This window comes from Pleurodeles waltl, chromosome 8 (genome assembly GCF_031143425.1).
Source record: "Pleurodeles waltl isolate 20211129_DDA chromosome 8, aPleWal1.hap1.20221129, whole genome shotgun sequence".
In the NCBI taxonomy this organism is placed as follows: domain Eukaryota; kingdom Metazoa; phylum Chordata; class Amphibia; order Caudata; family Salamandridae; genus Pleurodeles; species Pleurodeles waltl.
The window spans coordinates 2,000,038-2,021,114 of NC_090447.1; the positions used below are offsets into that span (position 1 = coordinate 2,000,038).

At 47.1% G+C, this 21,077-nt stretch overlaps 1 protein-coding gene across 4 annotated transcripts in view; it reads left to right on the plus strand.

Moving 5' to 3' along the window:
* Window positions 1-21,077, plus strand: part of LOC138249652 (zinc finger protein ZFP2-like) — a 125,944-nt gene that overhangs the window by 36,732 nt on the left and 68,135 nt on the right. For 2 of the 4 annotated variants that reach the window (XM_069203608.1, XM_069203607.1), the window contains exons 2-4: window positions 5,904-6,021; window positions 8,470-8,674; window positions 14,623-14,754. In XM_069203608.1, the coding sequence (XP_069059709.1) occupies window positions 5,933-6,021; window positions 8,470-8,674; window positions 14,623-14,754 (426 nt within the window). In that variant the 5' untranslated portion in view covers window positions 5,904-5,932. Of the gene's footprint in view, window positions 1-5,902; window positions 6,022-8,469; window positions 8,675-14,622; window positions 14,755-21,077 lie in introns of all 4 variants that reach the window. The other 2 variants (XM_069203609.1, XM_069203610.1) reach the window with 2 other exon arrangements.

Sequence of the window (21,077 nt, forward strand, 5' to 3'; positions counted from 1 at the left end):
AGTATTTCACTACACAAGGTTCCTAAAAGGAGATTAGCATGCTGAAAGCACACATTAAAAAATGGTCACAGCAATGAAATGAAGGAATGTACAAATGATTCTCCACTGAAAAATATACACCAAATATATGTATCTATATTAAAATGCAAAGCAAATAATGAATTAAAAAATATGCATCACCGTGAGAAAAGGGCATCACTGCTTCATCTCCCTCCTATTCAGCATCAGATCCCAGAATCGATCGAGTAGAGAAAGATCAATTATTTGCACAGGAAGGATGGCACACTCCAGCGTCCTGGATATGCCTGAGATCTGCAAACGCGCTCTGTCCCCGGTCCATCTGGTCTCGGCCTCTTATACTTTGAACAAACAAGAGAGGAAAAGTCTAGAACCTCCCTCTCCCTGCAGAAATGTATTTATTCAAAAAATGCTGATTGCTTTAGGCCAGCTTTGAAAATAACACGTCGGGACTTGGCCACAATTCCAAGGTGCCAATTCAAAACAAGACCGTCCCTGCCGTCTGAGTACCTTCTTCTCAGCCTAAGCCCTTGGTGGGAAAAAACACAAAGAATAAAAACATGTGCACATTGTAAAACGTGGAAAACTACTTGCAGCTTTTAACGTGGCAGTGACTAATGCTAAAATAAAGTCAATAGGCATATTGAAGCTGGTGGTCACTAATGTGACGGTGTGCTACTAGGCTAAGGGCAACGTGGAGTCAGTGGTCAAAACATTTGGCTGCTGCAGGTACAGGTGGTTGGATTGCTCACACTAGGAATGAATGGACTGGGAGGACTGTATTAGTGCTCTATCTTCACACAGCCTTTTCCTCACATACTGTATGAACTCTTTACTTCTCAACTTTGGCTCGAAATGGGCTCTAATTTAGAGCCCGCTGTTAAACTTTCTTTTGAGATTTCTCTGGTGGGGTTTGATATTTTTTGCATATGTTTAAAACGTGTCTTAGAAGTTGAAGGGGTGTTTAGTTATCATTCTGTGTTCTTTATGCACATCTCAAGGGGCCTGGATAATTAGTCTTGGACACGTTTTTTCTTTTTATATTTAGTCAGGCAGCTATTTTGTTTTTCAGGTGCCCAGATCTGATTATTTGTTAAAAATTAAAGCAATTGATTTGATGAAACAAAACAGCGATTGATGGCCAAGAAGTACTTCTTAGTTAAGTAGACTATCCCTCAGTTTCTCTCAGCACTGTTTTCCTTCCATGGCTTGCATATTTTTGAAGCCACCCTGGGCAGCCGTTGCAACCTTTGATGAGTTGTCGCAAGCTGGGGCAATTTGTAGTTTGAGGTCTAGTTAATTTTCTTTGATTGCAGGAATGTTGTGGCCGTGGACAGTTCCCTATTTTCTGATTTATATACTTGAGTTTTGCCAATCATGTAATCACATCATATGAAGATGACCACCTGCTACCGGTTTCAGTCTACCCCAAAGAGAAAGGTAACTAATTTGAAGCAGAAAACAAAAATTTGTAGAATGAGCCATTTCCCGTTTGCTTAATTAACTGCTATTGTGGCCAATGAAAACCAAGGTGTATAACACAGCGCACACCCTTAAACAGCACCTCCTGTACGACCGTGGGTGGTGAGCGACCTCCAGAAGCGCTGTCCAAACTGGAGGCGGATCTGTGGGTAGCAGATCCACGGACCTCTGTAAAGTGAGTAGCAGTCTATCCTCAACCCAGCCACAAGCTGTACGGGCACTGCATTCTCTTAAGAAAGGCAACACCCCTCACTGCCGCCCCACACTTAACTATCGAAGGAGTCGGCACCCCCGCCCAACAGTAGCCCAGCAGAAGGAGGGACACTCAAAGCAGCACTCCAAGAGGCTGGGCTCAGCCCCAGGCCTGATTTTAAAGCAGTCCGACGATAAGTAATACGTCTAGCAGCTTCCATGCCCCTACGATGCCTGTAAGTAGATTATCCATGTAGTTTGGGGTGGTGCAAAGGTGCATCTATGAGGAGTGGGGCTTTCTACTTTCCTTGAAAGGAGAAACTGAAAAAAGAACACTTCAACCTTTTCTTTCATTAAACTAATTCTATGGTGGGGTATCATAACCTCTGTTACTTTGGCAACTATACATAAAATGCAGTTCAAATTAAGATTGAGAAATTAAAGATGCATTATAATGTTGCAATGCATAATCGTAGACACCTGGACAGACCACACATGTTTCTTCCTTTACTTGGCATGCGGGCCTGGGCTTTTTCAAGGCTTGAAAACATTCTGTTATCCATTTTACTGAGAGATAGTTATGTGAAGTCAAAGGGGAGAGTAGAGAGAGCACTGGTGTGGCACTGCTCTCTGGCATGGTAGATAGAAACGTGTGATTATAAAAGAAGGCCACCTATAGCCGGGCCTCGTATGTCTGCTTATTCCTTGTTTGATTTCATTTTAAGGCGCAGTTATGCTTGTGTTTGAGGCTAATTTGGCTGATGTTGTGGTCATGCGGACAGAATTGGAGCAGGGTGGAGAAGTTGTTACCGCCTCATGATTGCATACTGTCTGTGACGGGGTTGTACGTGCCAAAGACCCTGCAGTTTCTAAGAGAGAAAAACATCTTAAAGGAAATCCTGACACCAAGTCTTTGGATTGTTATTGCTAGAATAGTTGAATGGAAAGAACTGTGTCCAATATAAATACACGTTACGGCCTCTCCACATTCCGTCGGGTGGGCCCTATCGTTTTTCTTATGCCGCTGCATCAGGTAGTTGGCATCTGGGAATTTTGTTGAAAGAAAAAACATCCTGACGGTGAGCAAAGCCCTTGCTGTGCTGAAAGTTAACTTGTAAGTGTAGCTGCATCATCTCAGGGATCATTCTTTGTAAATAGAAGGTAATGGAAAAGTTTAATAATATAAAAAAAAAGCATTGGCAAAGCCAATAGGTTTCGCCGTTGCAAGACCTATTGTTATATTCAGTGTTTTTTTTAAAGATGTTGCACAGCAGCGCGAGCTACTGTGCAACATGACTGAAAGTGACTAAGAACTGCGCTATTGTGTCCCCAGCATTGACTGTGTCATAGTGCTTTTTCTGTTTACTTTAAATCCTGCTTCACAACAGTCCGAGCTTCAGCACAACATCTTTAAAAAACATTAACAAAGCCAAATAGCTCTGCACAAGGTATTTGGCTTTGTTAATGTTTTTTAAAGGCGATATGGCGTTAAGGCCAGAACCGCCGTCTGTAATAGAGAACAACCAAGTTTGCGTCTCAGCATCGAATCAACATCCAGATATCCGGAGCAAATCACTTAAAGTCCCCATTCCTAAAAATAGTATCGGAAATATGAGTACAATTTTAGTATTATTATGAGTTAATTTGAGCCGCAGATATGAGAGTTTGTTAGTTAGATTGACTGGAGTAATGGAGGGGTGGAGGAGGAAAGAATCCATAAGTGTTAATTGGGAGTTTATGGTAATAGGATTTAGGCTTGGGATGAGTAAAGGGGGATGGAGGAGGGAAAAGTCTGTGGAAGGGTTTGGGAGATCATAGTAGCAGGGTGAGATAAATGAGGGTGAATTTAGTAGGGTTGTTTGGGAGATCATGGTAGTAAAGTGAGGTTTAATGAGTTAGATGTGGAAGAGGAGGGAAGAGCTTAGGCGGAGTTATTTAGGAGATGAAAGTAGTAGAATGGATTCGGGATGAGTCAGAGTGGGAGTGGAGGATAGAGAGAGATGACATATGATGATGGGTAGATAAGTGATCTAAGATGAGAGCAGGGATTCATAGATATCTAGTATATATAACAACTCACCCAGGAGCCATGCAATGACCCACGAACATGCCAAGCACAGAACAACATACATACATTTATTTATTTATATATATATATATATGCACACATATATGTACATACAATACATATTTAGAACCATGGGTAAATATACTTATTTAAACAGGTTTAAAGAGTGTGTGTGTATTTTATTGTTATGACATAGTAGCAATACATATTTTCTAAAGAACTATACATAACTAAAAATATACACATAATCAGAAAAAAATATTTATGAACATAGGCATATGCAGTCCTTAGTTGTTTGAATATGGTGGGTATGAAGGAAAGAGCCAACTGTATCAAAGGCAGCCGAGAGGTCCAAGAGAAGTAGTGCAGCAACTCCATTGCGGTCGACTGTGTTTTTAAGATCATCCCAGATTGCTATGAGTGCCGATTCAGTGCCTTTTCCTGGGCGTAATGATAAAGTTGGGGTCCACAGAAGTCAAAAGGTTGGGAACCACTGCCCTAGACCCTTACCTGTACCTTAGAAAGTGGTCCCACATCTCATGTCTAAAAGTGGGATCAAGACCGTCTTGCTTTGTTCCAGTTCTAAGTTCTCTTGACCAAAGAAGGGAGCGTTCTGCAGAATATTCTAAGAGCTGCTGTGTGACCAGGGCTGATGACTGCTTAACTGCTGGTCTCCCAGAGGTAACACCCGAAGTCAGTGCACCTTACTGCAGAAGCTGAGGGGCTTCCTAGTGTCTAGAAAACTTCATGCCTGCTCAGCTCGGAGATGGAAGGATAGAGCCTGGCCCTGCTGGTAGGAGGAGAGACTAGCCAGAAGGAGAAGCCTACATGTTCTAGTGTGTGTGGGACAGCCAGACCTAGTAGGTAACCAGTAGAAGCAAAGCCTGTGTTGACCCAAGTCGTGATGGATGCTTCGGGCTCCCAGTGCGGTTCCCTTAGTGAACTGCTTGAGGAAGTAACAAGCCAGAAAGGCTTCAGGCTAGCTGGTTGGTACCCTTACAGTGTATTAGGAGGACTTAAGGAGTGGGAGTTGGTTTTTAGCCAGGAGGTCAACACTGCCCAAGTCAAGCACCCATTTGCACCCTACCCAGAGACTGCAGCTGCATGAAACTGGCACCTGCTAAGTCCTGCAGTTGAAAACTAGTGGCTGAGTGAAAAATGAGATTAGGTGTGGGTCTGCATTGCCAGAGCTGACGCCGAAGGTGCAAGGTTGCCAACACTCCCATCAAACACCACATGATCTTCTCTGATTAGGTAGCACAGGACCTGAACTTGCAATGTTTGAGAGACTGCGTGCTAATTGTGCAAAGGTGAACCTGCTCTTAGCATTTGAACCTTTACCATTGCCAGTTCTTTTAGCTTGAACAACAGTTGCAGTGACCTACCAGCTACTCAGTCTAGTGATCTGCTACTGTGCTAAATCAAGGCCTATTCCAGTTACTTTTGCAAGTTCCCCAATGTCTGAAGTAACATGCAGAGTGGCAAAATGGCTCTATATTTGGTGTAACGCTTCACTAGAACTTTTAGGCGCAGTCCAGATCCTGTAATTGTAACCACATTGAAGTTGTATTTAGTTTTGGTGTGAGATTCAAGTTCCCTTGTTTTAAAACTGAAAGATGAGCTCTGGCTAGACAACACTTTCTGTGCCTCTTGATGGACTTGAGTTCTGAGCTCTTGCTCTTCGCACTACCTCCTTGAGAAGCCTTTACGCAATTTTGCTAATCTAAGAGTCGAGTGCGTGAAGGGTACATGCGGCCCTGTGTGCAGAGCCACAGTATCATGGACCCCACGAACCAGAGGCAAAGAAAGGCACAACAACCATTGTTCCGGCCAGGTAGGCCCTGTCTGCGGCTCTGCGAACGGGGTTTGACAAATACATTGTAAGATGCTGTGTTCTGTGCTATACGGTTATGTGTTGTATACCATTAAATACTAGGTGCCTAAGAGTTTTTTGTGTAGTGCTGCACAGATATAAACCAGTCCATGGGTCCTATACAAGTGTCATTGAATAGTGACTTGTGAGTACATAAAAGGCGCAGTGAGTAACGCTTTACCAATTGTATATTTCATTGTGTGACAAAGACTTACTGTATTGTGTTCTGTTTTTTAATGTAGTGAGACACAGTTTGCTTTTTATCCTCAGTGCTGTGACAGCTGTTGTACTGGAGAGGGATGCCTACGTGCTGTGTTGCTGTTAACTGCAAAAATGAGAGTAACTCGTCAGCTGTGGATGAACAAGGCAGACCGATCACGTTGCACCCGTGAGTTTCACATTTGTATCTGCAGCACAGTGGGAGTAAACCGCTAGTTCCTGATATCTAGGGTTTGCGCTTTAGCTAGAACTTGACACAAGGGGTCAGTCTGGTGGTTCACATTTACCTCAGTCTGTGTCTCTAGTACAGCACTTGTGAACTATCCGTGTGTGGAGGGCCAGTCCCAGTGGTACAGTTGTGAAACTTCGGGCTGTAGGTCCGTGCTGCACTTGTGAGCACTCAAGGTGAATGCCAAAGCTGCATTTGAGAGATCGGGGTGTGAGGCTGGGGCTGCACTTTTTAGCTTCAATACATGGGCAACTGGTACTTTGTTTGTGAATTCTTAGGATCTAGAGGTAACACTTTACATATGGAATCTCTAGATGTAGGTCCTATGTACCACCTGTAAGCGCATAGGGTGTGGGTCCAGTGAGGCACCTCTGAGAGCTCTGGATGTGGGTCTGGTGACACACCTCTGAGAGCTCCGGATGTGGGTCCGGTGACGCACCTCTGAGAGCTCAGGATGTGGGTCCGGTGACGCACCTCTGAGAGCTCAGGATGTGGGTCCGGTGACGCACCTCTGAGAGCTCAGGATGTGGGTCCGGTGACGCACCTCTGAGAGCTCAGGATGCTGAGAGCTCAGGATGTGGGTCTGGTGACGCACCCATGTGAGCTCAGGATGTGTGTCTGGTGAGGCACCCATGTGAGCTCAGGATGTGGGTCTGGTGGGGCACCCCTGTGAGCTCAGGATGTGGGTCTGGTGAGGCACCCCTGTGAGCTCAGGATGTGGGTCTGGTGAGGCACCCCTGTGAGCTCAGGATGTGGGTCTGGTGAGGCACCCCTGTGAGCTCAGGATGTGGGTCTGGTGAGGCACCCCTGTGAGCTCAGGATGTGGGTCTGGTGAGGCACCCCTGTGAGCTCAGGATGTGGGTCTGGTGAGGCACCCCTGTGAGCTCAGGATGTGGGTCGGGTGAGGCACCCCTGAGAGCTCAGGATGTGGGTCGGGTGAGGCACCCCTGAGAGCTCAGGATGTGGGTCGGGTGAGGCACCCCTGAGAGCTCAGGATGTGGGTCGGGTGAGGCACCCCTGAGAGCTCAGGATGTGGGTCGGGTGAGGCACCCCTGAGAGCTCAGGATGTGGGTCTGGTACTACAGCTCTGAGAGCTCAGGATGTGGGTCTGGTACTACAGCTCTGAAAGCTCAGGATGTGGGTCGGGTGAGGCACCCCTGAGAGCTCAGGATGTGGGTCGGGTGAGGCACCCCTGAGAGCTCAGGATGTGGGTCGGGTGAGGCACCCCTGAGAGCTCAGGATGTGGGTCTGGTACTATAGCTCTGAAGCTTCAGGCACTATCACCATGGTGGCCAGTGTGGCAATGTCTGTTGTGACCTGAGTGTGGTTTTGACATTTATGGGCGTGGCTGTGTCTTGGTACCCGTAGCCGTGCCTGCTATGGTTATGAGTGCCACACTGTCAGTTGTTGCCTTAGCTGTACCTTGAAGACCTGTAGAGGTGTCTACGACCAGAAATGTGTTATTGCCATTGATGGGCTCGGCTGCACCCTTGGTGCCTGGAGCAGTGTCTGCCATGACCTTGAACACAGTCATAGCAGGCACTGCTATGACCTTGCATTCAAGGCTATGGTCTTGGTGCATATAGCAAGGCTGTGGTGTGACCTTGAGTGCTGCAGTCCGAGAAGACGCATGATGGAAATGCTTAAATGAATCTTAATCACTCGTAAAGTTGCTGACACATTCAGTGAATTCATCTCTTGTTACGTGTCCCATGAGAAATGGGCATCAGCCACCTGCAAAGTATCTTTGACACTGCCCTACTAGGGCCCGTTCAGCCTGAAGTGCTGAGCCAGTTCCTCTCTGAATAGGAACACAAGCCGCCCCAGATTTACCTGGCTTTGTTGGGCTTCACCAGTGAGATGCCGCCTGAGCCTTAGAGGCACTGAATTATGGGACCCAAGTATGGATGTTCCTACACCTCAGGGTGTCTCACTGAGGGAAAATCAATCAATTGATGGATGGAACACTTGAGTTAAGCTTTATTTCTGGCAGTTACCGTACGTAACATTCAGTTCTATTATTCGTGCACTGCGACGTTGTAGAAAGAGGTCAGAGCTGATCCCTTCCTTTAATGGCCCAGACGGTCTAAAAGTGACTGAATGGATTGTGCACTGAGGTATTGCTAGCAGTTCAGACTGTTTCAAGCCTTTGCATCCTCCGCGTTTGGGTTGTCCAGATGCTGTACTTAAAGTGGGGGTGTGCCCAGGCATGCATTTGTGATGTATCCTGGGATCTTAAACTACTCCCCACAGCAAACGGCCACAAAACCGCACTCAGATGGAACGTGGCCTAGCAGTTTGGTCATCACTATTGTGCTGATTTAGTGCTTTGATCTTTGTCAGCTGATTGTCCCTCAGAAGTATTCATACTGATGCTCTTTCTCTCAGATTCCCGAAGGACCCCGATTGGCGGGAGCAGTGGATCCTGGCGCTACATCGGAAGGGCCCTGGTGGCATTCCCTGGAAGCCCTCTCGGTTCAGCAGGCTGTGCTCGGCACACTTCACTGAAGAATGCATGGACCGGACGGGGCCAGCTGTACGCATCCGCAAGGGCGCTGTTCCAACACTCTTCACTCAACGGAAACGGCTGAAGGTTGGTGCTGTCTGCGACAAGGGGGTAGTTGCAGCACTAATGCATAAAGCTTGCTGTCTGAGTCACAAGGCTGCTAGTGTCAGAATTCTTAATGCCCTTTGGACCAGTGGGTCCGCGTCACACATTGAAGAGAGCAGCAGTGTGTTATGGTCCTCATTGTGTTTTGAGTACACATGTGCGTAGGGCTCCTCGAACGGGGCCTGAGATGAGACCGATGTGTGACTGACTCTTCCATCTAGAATAGTATTGGGATTCCCAGCCTCGTCATCTGTTTCAATCAGAAAAGTGCCTGTATTGAAAGGACGTCTCACTAAAGGAGCCTTGGTTGGTGAAAATAGTATTCACTATCTGCACTGGTCTCTACCTCCATATTGAGCTCCACTACTTCCTTTTGCTCTTCCTCCTCCCCCAGGCTCACTCGCCAAACAATGATGTAGTTATCATAAATGCTAGAATGTGAATAAAAGGGGTTTGTCGCCCATAGACCTCTACAAGGCCCGACCACTATCCTGTGGCCATATCCAATAGCCAGCTTTCCCATTAGTCAATTCCTCAGGTGAGCCCTTTTAGCACAGAGAGGCTTTTTCTAGGTGTTGGTTATCCTGCTCTCTGTGGCATTTACTTTTTGCCCTAGATTTGTTTCTCCCATTTTAGCATAGGCCTCTCTGTGGTGTCTGTCTGTTTCTCAGTTCTCATAATCCTTACTGGATCATGTGAGCCTGGCATCAAAGTTGGTACGACTGATTGTATTGCACATCTCATCTAAGCCACTCTATGCATTCAGTGAATGAAAGAAATGTAGGGGTCATTATGTGCCTGGCGGTCAATAGACCGCCTGAGTCATGGTCGCAGTCAGACCGCTGCCAACATGGTGGTCCAAGCACAACATTATGACCGTGGCAGAGCCGCCATGGTCAAACCGCCGACACTGTCGGTCTCATCAGTTGTAATCTTCAGGGCAGCACTGCCCTAGGGATTGAGTCCCCATCCGCCATGGAAAGGCTGGCGGTATGGGGGACTATTGGGGGGGGGGGGGGAGGGGGACTACAGTGCCCATGCACTTGGCATGGGTAGAGCAGGGACGCCCATGCACAGCCCCATAGCGCATTACACTGACCAAATTACGGGCAGTGGAATGCACAATGGGTGCTGCTACACCCGCTGCACTGCCACATTGCCACCGATTCCATTAGGAGCTGGCTGCTATGTTAATGCCCTGTTCGCTGCTGGGCCGGCGGGCGGAAACTGTTTCCACCCGCCGGCCCAGAGGGGAAGCCAGAATAGGGCTGGTGAGGTTCAGGCCGCAAGGGCGGCCTGATGGCAGTGGCGGGAAATGAGGGCCATAGTGTGTCCACATTGCTTGCCTAACATCACTCATAATAAGACCTTTCTCGGTTTATAGATGTACTACTTTAGGCCACAGGGGCCTAGTATTGATGAAAAACTTTGCTTGTGTACAACTTCTCCACAAGATTCTAGCACATTCACCTTTATTTGGGTTTCAAGACTTTAAGCGAACCATGAAGGACTGAGCAACCAGCGACAATCAATTGTTTAATAAAAAAAAATAGTTTATATTTACACAACGAGCAAGAGAATAAATCCCCTTTACCTGTACCCTACATCAGTTAGCATAGTTTGCCAGGATGAATGCAACACAATATGTAAGGTCTGGGTCTTCTACAAAGGGATCGGCTTCCTACCCTTTATTTCCAACACCTTTGAGGTTCAGAAACATTAGGCTGTGTCCCTTTTTATCTGTGACATTTATACACCCCACCCCACCCCTGCCCCCTCTCCCCCTCCCCCCAGCCCAACCAGTCCTCCTTCTCTTTACTACTCTGGGGCGCCTCCTCTGGTGGTGGTTACTGGTGTCCTCTGAGTCAAGGGTATTCCTCCAGTTAGGTGGGTGACCTCCCACCCTCTTCCGACTACACTTGCACCTCCCGTTATTAAGGGATGTTTTGGGCAGTCTGTCAGCTCCACCAGGTTGGCCAAACAGTGTAGCCACATCCACGTTTTTACTGCTCTAGACCTCATATTTTTCATAATGGAGAGACTAGACATGGGCCCTGAATGGTAATCAGAGTTGAAACAGCCATGGTGGGTTTAGAAAGTTGGCTCTGTATGTACTATTTCAAAGTAAGAAATAATGTGCACAGAGTCCAAGGGTTCCCCTTAGAGGTAAGATAGTGGCAAAAGTAGATCATTCTAATACTCTATTTGTGGTAGTGTGGTCGAGCGGTAGGCATATCAGAGGGTAGTGTTAAGCATTTGTTGTACACACACAGGCAATAAATGAGGAACACACACTCAAAAACTTACTCCCGGCCAATAGGTGTTTATATACAAAAAATATCTTTTCTAAGTTTATTTTAAGAACCACAGGTTCAAGATTTGAAGTAAACATATAAAATGCAAGGTACTTCACACAGGTAAGTTAGGAACTTTGAATAAAAGCAATTTCATATACAGCCTTTGTTAAAATGGCAATAAGCTATTTTAAAAGTGGACACAGTGCAAAAATCAGCAGTTCCTGGGGGAGGTAAGTAAAGGTTAGCTTGTGAGGTAAGTAAGACACTTACAAGTCTCAGTTCCTGGGAAAAGGCAGCCCTCCATTGGGGGTTCAAGGCAACCCCAAAGTTACCACACCAGCAGCTTAGGGCCGGTCAGGGGCAGGGGTCAAAGAGGTGCCCAAAACACATAGGTGCCTATGGAGAACAGGGGTGCTCCGATTTCAGTCTGCCAGCATGTAAGTATCTCCGTCCTCGGGGGCAGACCGGGGGGTTTTGTAGAGCACTTGGGGGGGACCCCAGTAGGCACACAAAACACACCCTCAGCGGCACAGGGGCGGCCGGATGCAGTATGCAAAGCAGGCGTCGCGTTTTGGATAGGAAACAATGGAGGGACTGGGGGTCACTCTAGCGGGGCAGACACAAGGGGGGGGGGCGCCCCTCGTGCCAGCCACCACCTGGGCTAGGCAGAGGGTCGCCTGGGGGTCACTTTTGCACTGAGGTTCAGTTCCTTCAGGTCCTGGGGGCTGTGGGTGCAGTGCTTGGTCCAGGCATCAGGTCCCTTATTACAGGCAGTTGCGGTCAGGGGGAGCCTCTGGATTCTCTCTGCAGGCGTCGCTGTGGGAGTCCAGGGGGGGGTCGCCTCTGGCTACTCATGGGTCGCAGTTGCTGGGGAGTCCTCCCTGTGGTGTTGGTTCTCTGGATCACGAGCCGGGGGCGTTGGGTGCAGAGTGTGAAGTCTCACACTACCTGTGGGAAGAGTGAGGTCTTTGAAAGCTGCTTCTTTGTTGCAAAGATGTAGCTGTTGTTGAGCAGAGCCGCTGCTTACGGGAGTTTCTTGGTCCTGGGGGTCAGGGCAGTCCTCTGAGGCTTCAGAGGTCACTGGTCCCTGTTGGATGTGTCACTGGTTGCAGGTTTTCAACTCAGGAGGCAGGCCGGTAGGGCTGGGGCCAAAGTAGTTGTCGTCGTCTCTGCAGGCTTGTAGGTCAGCAGTCCTTCTTTCTTCAGGTTGCAGGAATCTGATTTCTGGGTTCTGGGGTGCCCCTAAATACTAGGTTTATAGGGTGTGTTTAAGTCTGCGAGGGCAGTAGCCAATGGCTACTGTCCTGGAGGGTGGCTACACCCTCTTTGTGCCTCCTCCCTGTGGGGAGGGGGGCACATCCCTAATCCTATTTGGGGAATCCTCCAAAACTAAGATGGAGGATTTCTAAAGGCAGGGGTCACCTCAGCTCAGGATACCTTAGGGGCTGTCCTGACTGGGGGGTGACTCCTCCTTATTTTCCTAATTATCTCCTCCCGCCTTACCGCCAAAAATGGGGGCAGTGGCCGGAGGGGCGGGCATCTCCACTAGCTGGGATGCCCTGAGGCGCTGTAACAAGAGGTGAGCCTTTGAGGCTCACCACAATGGTGTTACAGTTCCTGCAGGGGGAGTTGTGAAGCACCTACACCCAGTACAGGCTTTGTCCCTGGCCACAGAGTGACAAAGGCACTCTCCTTACCTACTTGCATTGGACCATAGCAGTCGTGTCTCACCGCACCTGCTTGCATTGGACCCTAGCAGTTGTACAGTCTATTCTGCGAGTGCCTCTGCTAGCACCTGCATGCATTTGGCTATAGCTGTCGTACATTCTCCCCTTCTGTGCGTGCCTGCGCTAGCACCTGCTTACATTGATCTCTTGAAGCACATTCGAACCCCAGGGGGCCCAGTATGTCCAACAGCATTGTGCTGACCGAAGAAGAGAACCTGGATTGTTTTGCAATCTCCTACAATGTGGCGGAAGATGCTTGTGATAGTGGGCTTGGTGTTAAATTGGTAATATCCCCTGCATGATGCACAGTCATATCCTCTGGCCTGCAGGCCCAAACTGTGTACCTGTGATCCTGGTTTTTATAATTTTGGTCATGCCACTTGTCCGGTCTTAGACCTTGATATGTTCTGGACCTTGTCCTGAATCAGGAGAACACCCCAACATATCCTCGTCATGACGGGGGACAACTGTCTGTCACAGGTTTCATGGATGGAACATGATGGTGACAGTGAACCACAGTTGAAGAGTCTGTTTCCTCTGAGACAATAATTCAGACTAACAGACTCATTCATCTAAGGTTCTGCTGCTCACAATAAGGCCGGAATCCTGAACGCAGACATCCCATGCGCTATGTGTGTGTTCTCCAGACAAGTGATACAGGCCTGCAGTTTCCATTTTGAAAGCCCACAGCCTAAACCAGACTACAAGATGGAGGAGGGGTTGCTTCCTCGGGAAGGCATTGGTGTATTGCTGGCATCACCTAGATGGGAAGTGGGAACACAGACTCTATAGTAAGGAGAGAGGAGACTGGCTTTCCTTAGAAGTGCCAGGGTCCTTCCTGATACACTGGGCCGTAAATTACTCTGTCTGCAGTTGCTGTTTGGTCGATGGCCGGGGGTGCACGCCGAGGCCTGCAGTATCTGTTGTTAGGAAGAGTCCTGTAAAGCGGCACAGATTCTTAATTTAGCAGTTGACTCCAGCAAGGAAGAGCAGTCAGGGTTTACTCCAGGAGGTGCAGAGGGTTAGATTTTGTGCATAAAATAACTCTTGATAAGTACAGTGTCCAGTCAGTGTTCTACTTTAGAAAGAGAAAGGGACGCTAGTAAACAGTTCAGCTAAAACTAAGACAAAGAAAGCCAAAAAGTGTACAAGGAGCTGTGCACAAGTGTAGGAGAGAAGACTAGAGGCAGAGACGTAGAATCGCTGCTGGACTGCTACCTTCTCTCCTGCCGGAAAGTAAATTCAACAAGGGCTGTAGCATTGCCCAGGACCTGTGGAGAGAAGGAGAGTTTAGGAGCTGTCTGGAGAAGCAGCATTGCACCTGCCGGAATGAACCCACCTTATGCGCAAGAAGGCATTGCAAACTCAAAGACCCAAGTGGACGTGGGACAGGTGTCACTCGGTCGCCACAGATTGAATAGAAAATGTTCTGCGTCCCCTCTAACTCTCCCCTTTCAGGATCTGTTGTGGTTGTTTTTCCTTTTTTAATCAAAAACGGTCAAGTTAGTAGCTTTTCCTATGTGATAGCAGTTTTAACATCACTTCCCTCGATCTTCATTTTTCAGTGAGTTAGCAGCTAAGCTATGTTTAAATTTAAAACAGTTGACATTCATTTAAATAGCATAAACTGAAGGAGTTTTCTAGCACTTTAAGGCTACCCTAAGGTTGTTTGTAGCACTTTACAAGAAACCCAAATAAAAGAAATATTCAGAACCTAAAATGCATACAAATCTGGAGTCTTTCATGGCACAAGCAAAGGGGTGCATAGTTCTATCAAACTGGTTCCCGTGACACCACAGTAGAGGATTGCTCATGGCCTTCAGCACGGGTTGTTTGGGAAGTTGCAGGCCATGTTATTGTCGCTGAATTCATTCTGTATCTCTGTCTTCCTCTTTGTTTAACATAGAGACGTGTGATCAAACAAGATCATTCCTCTAATGCTCACAGTGAGGATTCAGAATCCCAGGGTGACTTTTCGCTGACCACCATGGAAGAAATGTCCCAGTCCATAGGCGACATTAAGGAGGCTCTTGACAAGGTATGGTTTGTGTTGTTTCATCATGCTGCTTCCTGGCTTTCGTTGAAATGTACAGAGTGGCGCAGTGTACTTCTGCAGCCTCCTCCTCCCTATAATAGGATCTTCACTAATGTTCTCAGTGTGTGTGTTTGTGTGTGTGTGTGTGTTTGTCCGTCCGTCCAAAGTTGCTTGGCATGTTGGATACAGTTATTTTCTTGAAGATCAACATTTTGTTCAAAAAAAGTGCTTTTAAACTGATGCCTGTCTAAAAAGCAACGTTTTTAGTGTTTTTTATTAATGAATTAAATAATTGCAATTTAAAGCTTAATTCACAATCGAGTCCTTTTTTTTTTTTTTTTTTTTTTTTTTTTTCCTTTCCCTTCTTTACAAGGTGAAAATGTACTAACTGGAGCCAGACATGGAGTAGCCTCTTTGGAAGGAAAGTGTACACTGTCCCATTACTTGCACTGAAGAGACCGGGGTTTGACAGGATGGTTATAAAATATTAAACATCTGGGCTTAAGAATCTGCAATTTTGACTTGAGCTTTTTAGCGGCTTTGCAGAAGGAGATCGTGTCGATCTTTGTCAAAGATTTGCCAGGACGCATTTGTCCGCCAGCTGGAGTAGAGTGCCGCAGGTTTTGTCTGGAGTGAGACCTTCAAATATCAAGGCTGTGCTCATATCTCTCACTCCTTCTGGAGTGAGCCCTTTTAATGTTGTGAGAGAAATTGTTTGAATGCCCCTCTGCATTGTCTCTTCAAGGCTAGGTGTTAAAGCTGGAACTTCAATTGCAGGTCCCAGTTACTCTTTTGATGTTTGTAATACCGCCTAGGCCAAGAAGTTCTTGATATTGAGCATGGACCAGAAGTTGACGGCCCCCTTGATGTTGCCCTTGACTGTCGATATATTCCTTGACATCCGATGCCCTGAGGTCAGGAGTAAACCCAGCATCTAAAAAACAAGCATAGAGACCCTTAATATTGAAGCGCTTGGAGTCACTTAGCGTTGACAATTATGGCTCCTCAGCTCAGAGGGAATTAGCACATTCCTAGTTGGGGACATCTACCCCACCACTGCCCAGCAGTCCTTTTGCAGGTGGGTACATGTGAATCTACAGCACTACATGCTACAAGGGTCGGATCTCGCTTGCACTCCTCAAGGAAAAGATCACAACCAGGAATACTACTTTCCAAGACATAAATTGGAGAGGGCATGAATGGAGGGGCTCACAAGGGGGCACTGTGAGCCTAATGAGGACTAAATTGAGATTCCGTAATGGGACCAGGGGGTATCTTGGGAGGGATAACCCTCTTAAATCTTTCCATGAATGCTTTGATAACTGTGACTCTGGATAGTGAAGACTGTTTGTTCCCTGTTATGTAAGTATGCTGCCACTGCAGTTACATGTAAACAAATGGATGTGTAAGCCAGGCCTGAGTGCTGCCAGTGCAGCTGGTAACATACAATGTCCTGCACGGTTCGTGTAAGGAAATGGCTCCCTGTTGCAGTCACCCCCCACTTTTTGCCTTATACTGATGGTGACTTGACTGAGAAGTGTGCTGGGACCCTGCTAACCATGAAAGGTCCCTAAGGGCTGCAGCATATGTTGTGCCTCCCTAAGGGACCACTCACCTAACACATGCACACTGCCATTGCAGATTGTGTCTGTTGTTGGGGAGAAAAAGGCGAAGTCGACAAGGCATCCCCCTCAGGATGCCATGCACACAAAATACTGCCTGTGGCATAGGTAAGTTACTCCTCTAGCAGGCCTTGCAGCCCTAATGCAGGGTGCACTATACCACAGGTCAGGGCATAGCTGCATGAGCAATATGCCCCTACAGTGTCTAAGTCTATTCTTAGACATTGTAAGTAAAGTTGTGGCCATATTGAGTATATGGTCTGGGAGTTTGTCAAAAACGAACTCCACAGCTCCATAATGGCTAAACTGAATACTGGGAAGTTTGGTATCAAACTTCTCAGAATAATAAACCCACACTGATGCCAGTGTTGGATTTATTAAAAAATGCACACAGAGGGCATCTTAGAGAGCCCCATATATTTTACCCAATTGTTCAGTGCAAGACTGACTGGTCTGTGCCAGCCTGCTGCTGAGAGACGAGTTTCTGACCCCATGTGGTGAGGGCCTTTGTGCTCTCTGAGGACAGAAACAAAGCCTGCTCTGGGTGGAGGTGCTTCACACCTCCCCTTTCAGGAACTGTAACACCTAGCAGTGAGCCTCAAAGGCTCAGGCTTCGTGTTACAATGCCCCAGGGCACTCCAGCTAGTGGAGATGCCCGCCCCCTGGACACAGCCCCCACTTTTGGTGGCAAGTCCAGGGGAGATAATGAATAAAACAAGGAGGAGTCACCCACCAGTCAGGACAGCCCCTAAGGTGTCCTGAGCTGAGGTGACCCCTGTCTTTAGAAATCCTCCATCTTGAGTTCGGAGAATTCCCCCAATAGGAATAGGGAGCCCCCCCAGGAGGAGGCACAAGGAGGGTGTAGCCACCCTCAAGGACAGTAGCCATTGGCTACTGCCCTCCCAGACCTAAACACACCCCTAAATTCAGTATTTAGGGGCACCCCAGAACCTAGGAAACTAGATTCCTGCAACCTGAAGACGAAGAAGGACTGCTGACCTGAGGCCCTGCAGAGAAGACTGAGACACCAGCTGCTTTGGCCCCAGCCCTACCGGCCTGTCTCCCCACTTTGAGAAAAACTGCAAGAGCGATGCATCCCCCAGGGTCCAGCGACCTCTGAAGCCTCAGAGGACTACCCTGCATCTAACAGGGCCAAGAAACTCCTGAGGACAGCGGCCCTGTTCCACAGAAACTGCAACTTTGCAACAAAGAGGCAACTTTTAAAGACCACACGTTTCCCGCCGGAAGCGTGAGACTTTCCACTAAGCACCCGACGCCCCCGGCTCGACCTGCAGAAAACTAACTCTACAGGGAGGACTCCCCGGCAACTGTGAGCCCGTGATTAGCCAGAGTTGACCCCCCTGACCCCACAGTGACGCCTGTAGAGGGAATCCAGAGGCTCCCCCTGACCGCGACTGCCTGCTTCAAGGAACCCGACGCCTGGAAAACACACTGCGCCCGCAGCCCCCAGGACCTGAAGGAACCGAACTCCAGTGCAGAAGCGACCCCCAGGCGGCCCTCATCCTAGCCCAGGTGGTGGCTACCCCGAGGAGCCGCCCCCCCCACCACCTGCCTTGCTGAAGAGACCCCCGGGTCTCACATTGAATCCTATTGCAAAGCGATGCCTGTTTGCACTCTGCACCCGGCCGCCCCTGTGCCGCTGAGGGTGTACTTTCTGTGCCTACTTGTGGCCCCCCCCAGTACCCTACAAAACCCCCCTGGTCTGCCCTCTGAAGTCGCGGGTACTTACCTGCTGGCAGACTGGAACCGGGGCACCCCTATTTCCATTGAAGTCTGTGTTTTGGGCACCACTTTGACCTCTGTACCTGACCGGCCCTGAGCTGCTGGTGTGGTAACTTTGTGGTTGCCTTGAACCCCCAACAGTGGGCTACTTTGGACCCAACTTTGAACCCTGTAAGTGCTTTACTTACCTGTGAACCTAACAAACACTTACCTTCCCCAGGAACTGTTGATTTTTGCACTATGTCCAATTTTAAAATAGCTTATTGCCATTTTAGCCAAAACTGTACATGCTATTGTGATTATTCAAAGTTCCTAAGATATCTGAGTGAAATACCTTTCATTTAAAGTGTGGTTTGTAAATCTTGAACCTGAGGTTCTTAAAATAAACTAAGAAAATATATTTTTCTATATAAGAACCTATTGGCTTGGAATTGTCTTGGAGTGTGTTTTCCTCATTTATTGCCTGTGGGTGTACAACAAATGGTTAACACTACCCTCTGATAAGCCTACTGCTCGACCACACTACCACAAAATAGAGCATTAGAATTATCTCTTTTTGCCACTATCTTACCTCTAAGGGGAACCCTTGGACTCTGTGCATGCTATTTCTTACTTTGAAATAGTACATACAGATCCAACTTCCTACAGTTGGCGTTAGTGGATTATTGTGTTTGGGTAGGCCTAAGTGGACAAGTCTCTGGACATCATATTACCGACCAGAACTGTCCTTAAAATTGCCCACCGTAAGAAATCTCCCTCGTTCTCTCCCAGTTGCCGCAATTAAAAAAGGAATGTAAGGAGCTAGAAAGAAAGTGGAGGAAACCTACAATGACGCCTCCAAACTTGAATATAGAAAAGCGATTAGATCTTACCATGCGGAAACCAAATCTGCACAGGTAGCGTTCTATTCCTCTAGAATAGAACAATCTTCCTACTCCCCTAAAGAGATCTTTTTAATTTTTAAAGAAATGATCCAAGACCCTTCTACTAGCAATTTAATTGAAGCCTCTCTGGAACACAGTAATAATCTGGCGTGTGTCTTCCAAAAGAAAATTCTTCATATTCAAGCAACTTTCCCTAATAACCCCTCTCAAGATGCCAAGCTGGCACCTCAGGATGACTCCCATCCTTTGAGAGCCTCTGACGGAAGATCTAGTAGGGAATTATCTGTGTACTATAAAATCAGGTTCTTCTCTGGACCTTGCCCCACTGTTTAAATTACCTTAGGTTCAGATGCTACAGTGCCTGTCCTAACCAAGGTTCTTATTGACTCTCTTACATCCGGTCATTTTCCGCAACACTGGAAAGATGCTGTTATTAAACCTCTACTAAAAAAAAAACCTAGGCTTGATCGAACTCTATTAAGTAATTACAGACCAATTGCTCTTCTTCCCATAGGATCCAAAATAATTGAAAACATGTCAATAAACAAATTACAGGTTTCCTTGAAGAACATAATCTTCTTCATCACACCCAAATGGGCTTTACGCCACTACACTACTGAGACTGCCCTTCTGGCCGTCACAGAAGATACTCAACAACACCTGGATGCAGGCGGATTTGTAGCAGTCATATATTAGATCTGAGCACTGCATTTGATACTGTGGATCACAAGAATATTACAAGAATATTACTTCAAAGAATATCTCGGGTAGGATTTGAAGGTACCGCCTTTAAGTGACATTCCTCCTTTTTGAAGGAGAGGACCTTTCAAGTCCTGGATCGGTCATTCTCTTCCCTGAGCCCCACTCTTTTTTAAAAATGTTTATATGTCCCCTTTGGCAAAGATCATAGAACCCTACGGTCTATCCCTAGTATCGTATGCCAATGACACTCCATTGGTCTTTTCTTTCTCCACTAAAGCTAACTCGGAGCAGACCACTCTGTCTTCCGGTGGTCTAGATGTTGCCAGATGGATAGCAGACAGCAAACTCAAACTTAACGACGAGAAAACAGAGGTAATGATGATAGGGAATCTTTACCTACTTAAAATCCCTGTTCCAGTCATGGAATGGTTAAAAGACCTCCCCCTGCTAAAAGAAACTATAAAAAGTCTAGGTTTCTGGCTGAACTCTCGTCTCACGATGGAATGCCATTCCAAAAAACTTGCAGCCACTTGCTTTAGTCTGTTAAGAATTTTCAGGAACATTTTTAAGCTCCTTCCTTTCCCTGCCAAAAGACTCATCATCCAGCCTCTTATACTGCCACGTCTGGAGTTCGGGAATGTTCTATTCCTGAGCTCTCCGTCTTATGTCCTAAAGAGACTGCAAATGGTACAAAACGCTGCCGCCCGCTGTAGGAGTCTGGCCTGGCTTATAGTGGGTACCTTGTGGTACTTACACCTTTTGCCAGGTCTAGTTATCCCTTAATAGTAGATTAGAGGTGTTTCTAGCAGCTTAGGCTGATAGAGGTAACTGTAGCAGAGCAGCTTAGGCTGAACTAGGAGACCTGCAAAGCTCCTACTATACCACTTATCATATAGCACAATATCATAAGAAAACCCAATACTCAGAGTTACTCAAAATAAAGGTACTTTATTTTAGTGACAATATGCCAAAAGTATCTCAGAGGTTACCCTCACTTAGGAGGTAAGTAATATACACAAATTATATGTACACAGACCAAAATCAGGTAAGTAACAGTTAGAAATGTAGAATCACAATAGAATGCAATAGGTAGGAATAGGCCTAGGGGCAACACAAACCATATACTCCAAACGTGGAATGCGAACCACGAATGGACCCCAGGCTTAGTGTAGTGTGTAGAGGGTCCCTGGGAGTGTCAGAAAACACTAAGGGTGTCCAAGATACCCCACCCCAATACCCTGAAAAGTAGGAGTAAAGTTACCCTACTGTAGGAAAGTACCATCTTGCCTGGCATGTTACCCCCATATTTCACTGTATATATGTTGTTTTAGTCTATATGTCACTGGGACCCTGCCAGGCAGGGCCCCAGTACTCA